This window comes from Mchenga conophoros, linkage group LG16, assembly GCF_057382185.1.
Source record: "Mchenga conophoros isolate Kocher_MC1m ecotype Shallow Benthic linkage group LG16, M_conophoros_male_GT1.1, whole genome shotgun sequence".
Taxonomy (NCBI): domain Eukaryota; kingdom Metazoa; phylum Chordata; class Actinopteri; order Cichliformes; family Cichlidae; genus Mchenga; species Mchenga conophoros.
In genome coordinates this window covers 30,286,526-30,299,152 of record NC_140541.1, presented here as the reverse complement: position 1 = coordinate 30,299,152, position 12,627 = coordinate 30,286,526, and the positions used below count along the sequence as shown (strand labels likewise).

The window sequence follows — 12,627 nt, the reverse complement described above, 5'->3', positions numbered from 1 at the left end:
ATACGTAACGGCGGTACATGTATTCCGTTACTCCCCAACACTGCTTACTGAGTCCACTTTTCTCCTAGAAATACTCAAAGGAAGGCGAGGAGAAGATAACTCAACTATGGATTTTATCACAGAACTCTCCAGAGAGCTCCTTGTCCTTCATTTACTGAAGGACAAGGAGTCCTAAATTTAGGAGTGTCTTTCTGTTTGTGTATAGCAGCAGTGTGTAATGAGGTCTTTCTGTCGATAGATGGCGCTGTTTGTCTGATAATTTGTGTGGTTATCAGCCCTGCGTTCTCCTCATTTAAGTTCCTGATTTCATTTATGGTTCCATCCACCTTTTTTTAAAGGTTGCAGTGAAATATAAATTCAGTCTTTAATGTATCTGATTAAAACTATTATTTTTTTCTATAGCTCACAAACACAAGTGAATGAATCAAAGATACTGAAAATGGTTCTGTATAATCTGTGTGAAGTTCGAATCCTGTGTGGAAACACACGTTTGATGCTTTAAACCTAAAACGTTTAAAAATCTTTAGAAAGTAATAATTAAAATGACTAATTTCGGGGGTCTGACTGTGCGCGGTACCTCCGCTAAAGGGGCCGTTATAAAACTTCCTACATTTGGATATCAAGTGATCACCCACACTGAAGGCTGTAAGTCAAATATTGCCAAGACCTGAGGGAGAAAAAAAATTATGCAACCGCTCCGGGTCCTCCGTGTTACCATAATAAAACCATGTCCCACAGTCGTGGATCTTTAGACGTAGTAATAATCCCTTGCGCGCTGTTGGTGGAAATCCCCACGTGGTGTACGAATTCCTGTATAAAAACTTTGGGTGTGCGGAGCCCCTGTTGTCGTGATTGCAAAGAGAGGAAAGGGTCTCACTGAGCATAATCTTGCAGGACGCACGGGAGCTTGCCACCCTCACCCGCGCACGGCGCACACACAAAAAGACTCGGGACTCACGGAGCGCTCGCGTTCTGCTTGAAGCTGCGGGACAGGAGTCTCCGCAGGCTGCTTGAATGAAGAGGAGCCGCCTGTACGGGGTTTTATTCACACTTGTGCTCTTTTGTTTTGGCAGATTACGCGTCTGAACGCAGCGTGGTTTGACAGAAGCGCATCAACAATCAGAACTGTCGTGCGCGCCTCTCGGTTACAGAGATGAACTTTTATTTTGTTGCTGGATAACGAGCTGGAAGCACAATGACTGGAATCGTTTAGTCTCCTGGAATACAAACACATGCTCAGTGGATTTATTCACTGGATGATTTCTCCCGGAACTTTAGTAAATGAAAAGTCGCTTAAATTTCGGTGTGCATTTTTAAAAGATTCACAATTTCTTTCGTAGCGTTTGGACTGTAGAATAAACTTTAAAATGAGCTTTTATAGTGTGGCACTGTCTTGTTTAGTTGCGTGCGTGCTGTGCGTGCGCAGCAGCTCGGTGACCGGGACAGAGACTCAAAGCTCACCCCAGGAGTCGTGCGCGTCCTGCGGCTTCAGGGGGCCGGATCAGTCGGAGCGCATGAACATAGATTTCCTGGAGGCGGTAAAGAGGCACATACTGAACCGGCTACAGATGAGAGAGAGACCCAACATCACCCATCCCATCCCGAAGGCTGCGATGGTGACGGCGCTGAGGAGACTGCACGCCGGCAAAGTACGAGAGGACGGCCGGGTGGAGATCCCCAGCTTCGACGGGCAGGCTGCCTTCAACAACGAGGTTCAGGCGGAGACATCTGAGATCATCAGCTTCGCAGAATCAGGTACTAATCAATAATTCACTGCACATGTCTAATTCGACCCTTGCCTGAACTCTTTCACCCTTTGAGTCTTAACAGGCAGCATGGCACCAGGTGAGTTAATAACTGACAATCCTTAGCAGGTGAATATATATATATATATATATATATATATATATATATATATATATATATATATATATATATATATATATATATATATATATATATATAATTTTTTTTTATTTTTAAGCGGCAGAGGCAGCCACAACAAACAGCCATAAACCAGCCATAAACACGGAATCTGGTGCAGCCGTCATTTTTTCATCATCTTATTACGTCACACTGGCTGCTGATTTAAATCCTCCTGTTCTGGAAATCCAGAAGAAATGAAACCAAAGACAGAGTCCTTAAATTACCCCCTGTGTTGTCTAGGGGATAAAAAAAGCACCTCTGAATCCAGTTTCATCTCAAAGCTGAGCTCACACTCAATACTCCAATGTATAAAGCCCTCTTTTAAATACGGACAAAGTCCCTCAATTGGCCATTTATCCCTTCCTCTAAGAATGTGTATCTAACTAATTCTCAGAAGTCTAAAGAGACACACACACACACACACCCTCCTGTGCGCGCACACACCCTGACACACAGCCTCAAAAACACACATACACACACACACATATACACAACAAAATCATCGACAGAATGGAATAATTGTCACTTGGTGCTGTGAGTACCACGTCTCCAGCACAAACTGTTAGTTTAAGAGAAAGGAAACATAAAATTAAACTCACAAAAATAAGATGCTTTGTACACACACACACACACACACACACACACACACACAGGTTTCCCATTGGCTCTGCAGCTACAATTAGCTTGAATGGACTGTGAGCTCCTGCCTTCCATTGGGAATGATCTGAGCGCCCTCATGACAAGGCAACAAAGGCCGGGCAATTATTATAAGAGCTCTGTGTGTTCACATCATGTCAACATGGAGAAGAAAAACAGCAGCGAAAACAAAAGAAATTGCTCAGAATAATGTATGAGACATCTGAGTCCATGCTGGGTTGGATGAGGTGATGGGACTGTTGGTGCTGTTAGTGTGTCTGTGTGTGTGCCCATATTGCAGCGTTGCAAAGCTTTAAAGGTTCGCTGGGCTCCTTTGCTGCTGCTTCTTCTTCTACTTCTGTGTTTTTCCTCGCTCTATTCTTCCTCACACCTTTGAGCCTTTGTGTGGCATTGTACCATGGAGCTGGCTCGGGTCCCTGCTCCCTAGACCCCGTCTGCCTCCCGGCCAGCTGGCTCGAGGCCCCCCAGGGCCAGCCAGGGCACGGTTTAGAGGCGAGGTCTCCAGAATGCTCTGAAGCCAGGGGAGTTTGTCCCTCCCCAAAGATGAGGAAGCCTGAATTGTTGTTTTAGAACAAGGCGAGATGGGGGGTGAAGTTGGCATGTGTTTAGCCAACAGAGAGCCAGTAAATGGATGCTGATAGGTGTTTGTGTGCTTTGTTTTTCTGTGGGGTCAGCTTGTGTCCCGTCAGCGCAGGGTTAACCGCAGTGCCTTATCTCCGGTAGCACAGTGGTACAGAGTCTGCCAAGTGGCCTCGGGCAGGTGAGGGAGGGGATGCCAATCTCTCTTCTCCCCTGACATGCTCCCGTGGGCCCTCACTGAGGGATTCGGTGTCCCGTATCCACAGGAGCGAAGCGGGGAACACGGGCAGAGAAGAAGGGAGGGCGAGAGAGAAAGCGCTGGATGGAGAAGTTCAGATGGGCGCTTCTCGATTGCTCGCTGCCACTGCTTGGACCCAGTGAACTTGTGACAAGTGGTCCAAAACTCAGAATTAAGACTTCATTATGGGAGGTCACTAAGTAGTTCCTCCACAGGATCAGGTTGGCAGGTTTACTGCAGGACACTGCTCTTTCATGAGGAGCTGTCAGTCATGGCACTCCTGGACCTGCTCCAGCCATTTTCCACATTCACTCAGCGGGGTGTGTTTCAGTCAGTGGGATCGGCTGCTACTGTATAGCTCCTGATCCTATAAATGATTTATGCACAGTGATTAAAAATTCCTCTGTGGTAAAGCTTTAATAGCAGCAGGTCCAGCACATTTGTGGCTTTAACCTCTGGTCAAGAGTCCAGAGTCTCACGTCCACGCCTCCTCGGTCTGTGTGGAATTCCTTGAGAGCTGAGGCCTGAGGGGTGGCGGCCATATGACACGTTAGAGCCACGCCGTGTGGTCTTGTCGACAGCATCTTTGAGTAATGAGCTCTGAAGCTTTCTATCTACCTGCCTACTTGCCTGCCTCCATCCACAGCCTCCTCCCTGGCTCGGCAGCGCAGGTGGAGACACGCTGAAACAGCCCACCCAGGTGTCCTGCCTGCTGATAATCACTAACAACGTTTTTCCACTGTGGGGTCAGGTGAGGCGTGTCCAGGCCAGCTCCAAGCTGCTTGTAACACAGCATGAAAAGAACAGTTCATTCCTCCTAAAGAACCTCAGCTGAAATAAGTCATGCAGTGTTCAGATGTATGCTCTTACAGCGCGAGGATCTATATGGTCCATGACACTGAAGGAGTGATTGTTAATGCTCCACTCAGAGAATCAGACATATGCCACCTGTCTACAGGTAGAAGCTACGTTAGACGCTGTGGTTTCAGGCTTATTTCAGCACTTGAAAACCTTTGATATCAAGCAGAAGTCCATTCATGCCTTTGTAGTGGCAGATTAAACCTGCCAGTTGTCGTGACATTGCCGATTTTTCCTGTGGATTTTAACCCTTTACCATCCACAAAGTCACAGGGCAACCACTTAGGGTTAGGGGTTGGTGGCATTTTAGCTACTTCAGAAACTAGAAGACATGACCTTTCAGATCAGCTCTGTCAAAATGCAGTTTTTTGCAGTTTTTCTGTGAGTTTTATTTCCCTCTAACTATGCAAATAAGTGAAAATTCCATCAAAATAAGTTCATGTAACCATAACCCAGGTAGCTGTTAAAAGCAGGGCTGGATATGGAAAAAAAATCATATCAAGATCATTTTTTTTTCATATCAGTTGAAATTGATCTATATTATGATACAAAACAAATCACTATTTCTGTGAAGCCTAAAGGTTTCTGTTCACTCCAAAGTGTAGATATGAGGCTATTATATAAAATATAATAGATATTGCCCTTGCCCTATGACAGCTGGGATAGGCTCCAGCACCCCCCGCGACCCTGAAAAGGAGAAGCGGAAGCGAATGGATGGATGGATTAATACATATTAATTAATAGATATTAAATGTTTATGATCAGGGAGCCAGATAACAAGGATCCGCTGCTTAAATCCAACATTTTCCACTCTGCTTGCTGCCGTAATGTCTTACAATGTAATGCATTTGTGATGTCACTGTGTCACACTCTTTGGCTTTTGCTGTAAAAGCATGTTACACAGAGAAAGAGTCCTGGTTTGTATACAGTCTTGGATTGTGTGTGCATTTTGAAGGTAAAAGGTCAGCTGTGCACTGATGCCACTGCTTCAGATTGTATAAACGATTCATGGTGTTGCCTGCTTTTGTGGGAACAGTTTGTGGCGCATGCTGCTCTGCTTCTTTGTCAGATTTGAAATGGCCAACATGTCTTCACAGACCACCGGAATCCTCGGATGTTCTAGAGGAAAACGCCCGATGTCTGTGTCGATGACACTGTTTTTGTTAACGTTTGTCATTTTCTCTTTCATGTCACTCACACTCTTGTCATACTGCTGTGTACGGCTGAGTAGCTCAAAGATTAGCTGCTTTTTATCAATTTTATTTTAACCATATCTCAGATTGTGATTAAGGAAATGTTATTATCATTATTTTTATCATTTTCTTGCCCACCCCTAGTTAAGAAGTTAAAAAAAAATAGAACTGTTGTGTTCAGAAAATTGGTTTATTTATGATTTTATTCATCAGTTGTATTACCTACTGTTTCTCCATTTGAGGCAGAACGTCACCATTTAATGAATTAAACACGAACTAACTAGCAGAAAACCGTTAATAATTTAGTACTTAACCATGGTTATCTCAGTTTTGAAGATTCACTTTCCTTACTGGCCAATCTTGGGAAAATGTCTTAGATTGTGATTTGATCATATCACTCTGGGAAATTTGATAAACCAATTTAAAGACAGATTCATGAGTAATGAAATTAAAGCTTAGTCACAGGCTTACTGCAGATCCTGAGCAGCTACAGCATAAAAGCAGCTCAGTGATATCCAGCGTGTAAAAATTCCTCAAACTGTTCTGGCAAAAGATTTCAAATGTGACCTCTGAATACTCCTAAACCTAAACCCCTCTGTGCATACTTTTCCCAACTTGTCCCTAGCCCCGTTTACATCCTAACCTTTAATCCCTTCTCTTTCTCTGTCCCAAACCTTTATAACCCTTCTCTTCCCTCTCCCATTGTTTAGTTGTTCTTTAGTCATAGTACCATATGGTTTGATCATGTAATTAAGTTATTTATTCAAAAAAAAAAACTGTAACAATACTTGTATAACAAACAATTTTTATTTTCAAATCTTCTCTGAAGTTTTGTCAGTTAAGGGACAAAGAAAATAACAATTGTAACTCAAACACACGAAAAACTATTTACATTTTCCCCAGAAGAGTCTCTCTAACGTCTCATTATTCCTCTGTAAAACATAGGGGTTAGGGTTATCACCAATGATGACTTAGACCTCAGACCCCAGAGGGTTACCCATCATCAGTGATGATCCCAACACTAACCCTAATTCTCACCCAGGCAATCAAATTATTTATTTATTTTCTTTGCAATTGGTTCAAATATAATTCCAAATTACACACACTGAAGAATAGTCATGCTTTGTTTTTTCCAAATTAAAAAAAAGAAAAAGCAAATTTTTACCTTTCTCCAAAATGTGGGGTTTGAGTTACCACCTATATTGCACTTGCATTTCGGAAGGTTAATACATACGACACAAGCCAAATGAAGCAAAAGAATACTGTCTGACAGGAAAATGAGAATACAGTGTTAGGGTTATGTTGGTGTAAGGTATTATGTTGGTGGGTTATGGTTTAGGTTTACTTCTCAATATCAGCAATGACTTGATCTCGGATGTTAACTACACCTGAATTTCATCTCTTTGGGGAATAGGCTGGCCTGGAATCAAAATGGGACATGATCATACAGACGTCTTATTTTGCAGCCTGTCACTGTGTGATGCCCGTCTCTCTCTGAGCTCAGAGCTGTCAAGGCACGTACGGTGATGACTGAGGCGAGGTTAGTTACTTGTAGCCCTGAGGGGTCTTTGCATGAGCTGCTGTTCAGCTGATTCCTTCACGGTGCTGGCTTTGCGTCGATTTGAGCGTGTACTCGTTGTGCACCGTCATATTTTAGCCACAGGCTGATTGTGTGGAGAGTTGCTTACCGTGGGGATGGGTGGGTTTGTGTGAGCAACCAGCTGACGTACTAGAAAGTGGAGAGCTGGTCTGAACAGGCCCCTGTGTGAAGGTAAAGCTGCACTTTAATGGAGGAAAAGGCACCAGGCGCTTTAAAGAGGAGGCCCGTCTTTGGTGGCCACCTGTTGACACTGACACACACTAATCAGTGGGCAAACAAAGTAATTTAGCTGCTTTCAAAGCTCTGCATGAGCACATTGTGGCAAATCTCCTGAAACAGAAACCTTTCTAGTTACCTCAGGGTAATTTGGAAGACATCATTGGGCTGAAAAAAAAAGTAGTGCCAGAGAGAGCCCAGCGCCACCTTTAGACACCCAGGATCTCTTCATTGTGCTGCTGTAGAAAGTGGCCAGTGTCATGTAAATGGCTTTTATTTTTGCCTCATCATGCTTTTTGCTGGAACGCCACGCGTTTCAATGGTGGGCTGCAGCGCGGCGCTCTCCCACTGCCTCACACAGGGCTTTGTGCTGTCACTCTCAGGGTGCTCCCGCTGGAAGGAGGTGCAAAGGGGTAGCATAGGGTGGGAGGCGGGGCTCGGGTTGGGCACGAACAGCGAACTCAGTGAACCCCCCGCAGGCCTTAGCCATGCCCGCCACCCTCCCAACTTTTCCACTTCTATCCTTCCTCCTTCCCTTCATCTTCCTCCTCCCTTTTCCTTCTTTCGCTCTCTTTTCTTTTTGGTCCTGTCACTTACAAAAATGGACCTAAAGCCAACTGGGCCTGATCCCAGAACTGGCCTGTTACCGCTGGCCTATCAGGAGCTACCACAGAGGTCACCTGATGCAGTCATTGAGAGTTAACAGAGAAAACAAGGGGAAAACAGATCTGTGGAAACAAAGCTGTGCCCTTCTCAGGGGCTTTCTCTGTTTGTGTGTTTGTGTGAGCGTAGAAAACAGTCTGTAGGTCAGTAACCTTTCTCCTGGAGCCACAGAAGTGCGCTTGGTTTAAGCACAACAAAGACCTCCCAGCCTGTCATGGCTTTCAACGACCCATGCTCAATTGTCGAGAAGATGATTAAGCTGTCACATGTTCGCCTATCTCTCTTGGATCAGATGTGATATCACTTACTGAAATTACAAACTACAGCCATGTGATAACTGCTGAAGCATTTTCATAAGCACTGAGCAAACTGAAAACAATATAATGCTGCTGAAAGGTCCTCAGCTTTGGATCCTATGATTTGAGTCAGACATTTATTTTTGTTTTTGCACACTGAACTGACTAAAAGAGACTGTCGTCTACCTTCTTAAAAATTCTACCTCTGTGTAATAAATTCTTCTGTTTATTCTCTTGCTAACAGATGAACAAACACCCTCCAAATCCAACCTGTACTTCCTCATCTCCAACGAGGGAAACCAGAACCTGTACGTGTCCCAGGCCAACATGTGGCTGTATTTCCGTATACTTCCAGGTGGTCCTCAGAAGGGCATCAGGAGGAAAGTGACAGTCAAGATCCACTACCAGGAGGCCACGGCTGTCAGCAGAATGGAAGGAAGCCCAGGAGGTGGAGGCGGCGGAGGGGGAACAGGTCGCTGGGTTCTGGTGGAGAAGCGGGTGGATCTGAAGCGCAGCGGCTGGCATACGTTCCCGCTATCTGAGGCGGTACGGGCAGTGTTTGGGAAGGGCAGCCGGAGACAGGACCTGGAGATCCACTGTGAGGACTGTGAGACAGCTGGAGTGGCTCCTGTTCTGGTGGACCCCGGCGACCCATCCCACCGGCCCTTCCTGGTGGTGCGTGCACGACAGCTGGATGGAAAGCACCGCATTAGAAAGCGGGGGCTTGACTGTGATGGCACCAGCGGGGGCTTGTGTTGTCGACAGCAGTTCTACATAGACTTCCGGCTTATTGGCTGGAACGACTGGATCATTGCACCAGCAGGTTATTACGGTAACTACTGTGAGGGCAGCTGTCCGGCCTACATGGCAGGCGTGCCGGGCTCAGCTTCATCCTTCCACACTGCGGTAGTTAATCAGTACCGCATGCGGGGGATGAGCCCGGGCTCAGTAAACTCCTGCTGTATCCCCACCAAGCTCAGTACTATGTCTTTGCTCTACTTTGACGATGAATACAACATCATCAAGAGGGACGTGCCCAATATGATCGTGGACGAGTGTGGCTGCGCCTGAGTCCACACTGGCCCGTCATTATCTGGACTGTCAGGAAGGCCTTTTGTACAAACAGGATGTTATTGTACGGTACACATATATATCTATACCTACTGTATGTGCAAGCAACACACACTGGTACCATCTAGCAAAAGCAAGTATCACTGTTGTGTCCACGTGTGTTTGCACGTGTCAGCACAGGCGTGTGTATTTATCAGAGTGAGCGACACGCTTGCCGCCCGCATTCTGCCCATTCGTTGGTCAGCGGCGGCACGAGAAGGGAACGCTTATCACCAAATGATACTTTTCTCTAGTTTGCCATTTCTAGTTAAAAAATAATGGCCCGTCATCTCCTCGTAAATGAAGATTTAAAACAAAACAAAACAAGCGCTTAAGGAAAGTGACATGATTGGCTTCACTGCCCACACGCCCCCTGCCCTGCTCCTCCAACCCTCTGAAGTACTCTGAGCACATAACAGACTTGTGTTTTTACAAAGCACTGACAGTTCATCAGCTTATACAATTCAGAACACCAGCACTTCCCTGCCATGCAGACAGACTCAGTCTGGCTGTCCTCTCTGGTGGAGTTAAACTGGCAGCGCTTAATGCCTTGCAGGATTACAGCCTTCACAGCAGCGCAGCGGCAGAACAAAGTCCTCCACTGAGCCCCCACCGCCACCTCTGCAGCCGCCACTGCTGGCGTTATTGTGGCCGTCACTCTTGTGTTGACAGAGAGAGAACTGCTTTCTCCTTCCCCCTGAGGCTCAGCAGAAGCCAGTCTGCAGACTTGGAGACTCTAGTTTTGGCCCAGTGGGTCACCACAGTGCAGTGCAGCACTTGCAGAAACTGAAATGCACACCCTGAATAGCACTTGTATAAATAAATGCCTTCCAAGGGGTACTGAGTGTCCTGTCCTATCGCTGAATAAGTGCCACATGAGCTATGCAATGTATAGTAACCTATACCCATACTCAACATGCTATTAGACTGAATCCTCTCCCCCTCTCTTTCTCTTCTTCTTCTTCTTTCTCTCTTCAGTCCTCAACTCTTTATCAATACTTGAAATGTAATCTTTCGCTTCCTTTCCAAAGCGAATGATTGTTGTGACGTTTGCACTGAAAAGTTGCGGATTTAGCGAAACAAAAACTGCCATTGAAAAGTTATTTTTATAGAAGTAAATTTGAATTTTGTTTCAGATGTATTTTAACTAATTAATGGAACCAAAGAGGCCACGATTTTAGCTGTAGTGCTCGGACGGCAAGGCCGCCGGGTCACTGTGTAAAATACCGTTTGTGATCATTTGTAAAAGGCCTACCACCGCATCAGGGTACGACATTTGATTCTCCTGTCTTAGCTCTATTTTCATTCTCTGTTTTGTACAATGAGCAACATTTCATTTTTCATCTTTAATTCTATTTTTTGTTCCAGTTTTCTATTTAATAAGAAATGCTACTTTAGTTCCTGTCTAAGAAACATTTAGTCCAGTAAATGTCATCTGTACAGTTTATGTAAAATAAAATGTTTTCTTAAATATTTTGTAACTTTAACTTCCTTTCTGCATCATGTTTTAAGTGTGACTGTTTTTGCCTAATGACAACATTCATAATATATTTTATTATTATTATTATTATTATTATTATTATTATTATTATTATTATTATTATTATTATTATTATTATTACTACTACTACTACTATTGTTGCTGTTGTTGTTGCTGTTGTTGCTGTTAAATCTGCTGAGCATTGGGACCAGTCATAAGGTAAAATTCAAAAATAAAGTCAAAATGTCAAGAAAAAAAGTTGAAATGATGAGAATAGAGTCAAAATAGTAATTTTGATTTGATGGACCAGATGTTTTTTTTTCCTCCACATTTCAACTTTATTCTGAAAATTCAAAGTAATAAAAGAAAAACTCTTCCTGTAGAAAAACTTCTTCACCTAAATGTTTCGCTAAAAACACTCTAGTTGTAACAGTTCTATGGTGTGTGTGTGTGTGTGTGTGTGTGTGTGGCCCCCTAACTGACTTCACTGTTGTTGGTAACGGGTGGCCCCCTATGGCTCCACCCCTGGGTGAAAGTGTTGGGTTTGTGCTTTAGTCTTTTCTGTGCTTTAGGCTGATATCCACCTAAACAAAAGGGTGAGGCTGAAGTTGCAAGAAAAACATGAGCACATTTCAATCTTTGTCTCCACTGGTTCAAACATAAAACATTTCTCTGCTGTCGCCTGCCAGGACCAAGTGTCTCTCATAAGCTGGAGCTGTAGAACAGTAATTACAAGCATGATTAACAGCTTCAGTGGCATCCACAGCGAGTGCCAGCGGACAAACCTTCAAATACCTGCCCGATTCCTCCTTGGCTGCAGAGTCTGTTGCCGTGCTTATTTGTCATCTGTCTGCACGGCGTGTTGTTTTAGTTTAGGATACTTGTGCACATGCTCATGCAGGCTGTTACATCAGACCTGTTTCCCTCTGCATCACAATGTTTCTATTTCCCAGCGTAGGTCTGCAGTTGCTACAATGTGTCAACACTTTATGCAACAGCACAAGGCTTGCCCGCCTGAATGTCTGTCTGTCTGTGCCAACACCTACCAACGGCAAGATTTCAAATAATGTTTCTGCAGAGCCTCCATCACAACACATCACATGTCCCTGTTAAAACATCAGCCAGATAATTGCTCTAAATGTGTCTATTAGGACCTGCCAGGAAGCGCAATGAGATTTGTTTACCTGCAGGGCAAATAGCACGTTAGGGAGGGATCAGTGTAAGTAACTTTTTTACCTGGAACACCGCGTAGGAGTGAGAATAACCTTGAAGAGCAAGAGAACATTTCTCTATAAAGACAAATTATGAAAACAAATCAGTGTTATGGTGTATGACTGACAGGTGAAGAAGAGAAATGATCTGTCACAGAGTTTTTTTTGTTTAATACTTACTGGAGGAACCTGACAACGTGTGCAGAGAGCAGGGAGGTGCGTAGCTGTCTTGTCATGCTTTCCAGTGCATGCCAAAATCTCCACAGCTGGAATGTTAACGACGCCAAGCTGGAGCTGCAGGCCATTAAAGCAGAGCTGCATTCTGGGCCACACACTCGCTCCCTTAAAATCACATTACAGGTGCGTATTTTGTAGGCTTTTGGCATCGATAATCACTGGAGCTGTACGCACGTTCCCAAAGGCACCTTTAAACAAACATGCACATACACAAGTGCAGCCTCTCCAACCCCCGAGCTATCAGCTTAAACAAATATTGTCCTCCTTGCCCTCCCACATCTAAAACCGTCACAGGTTGAGGTCATGACAGCTGCCAAGTTGACAGGGTCAGCTGGTTTATCGCCGCAATAGCAGCGCTTATTC

General features: G+C 44.6%; 1 protein-coding gene across 1 annotated transcript; it reads left to right on the top strand.

Annotated features, from left to right (window-relative positions):
- Nucleotides 1-769: 769 nt before the first annotated feature.
- Nucleotides 770-10,809, top strand: LOC146557067 (inhibin beta B chain-like). Its single transcript, XM_085249407.1, has 2 exons — nucleotides 770-1,755; nucleotides 8,471-10,809. The coding sequence occupies exons 1-2, from the start codon at nucleotides 1,368-1,370 to the stop codon at nucleotides 9,295-9,297; spliced, it is 1,215 nt and encodes a 404-aa protein (XP_085105533.1). The 5' UTR covers nucleotides 770-1,367; the 3' UTR covers nucleotides 9,298-10,809.
- Nucleotides 10,810-12,627: the final 1,818 nt, after the last annotated feature.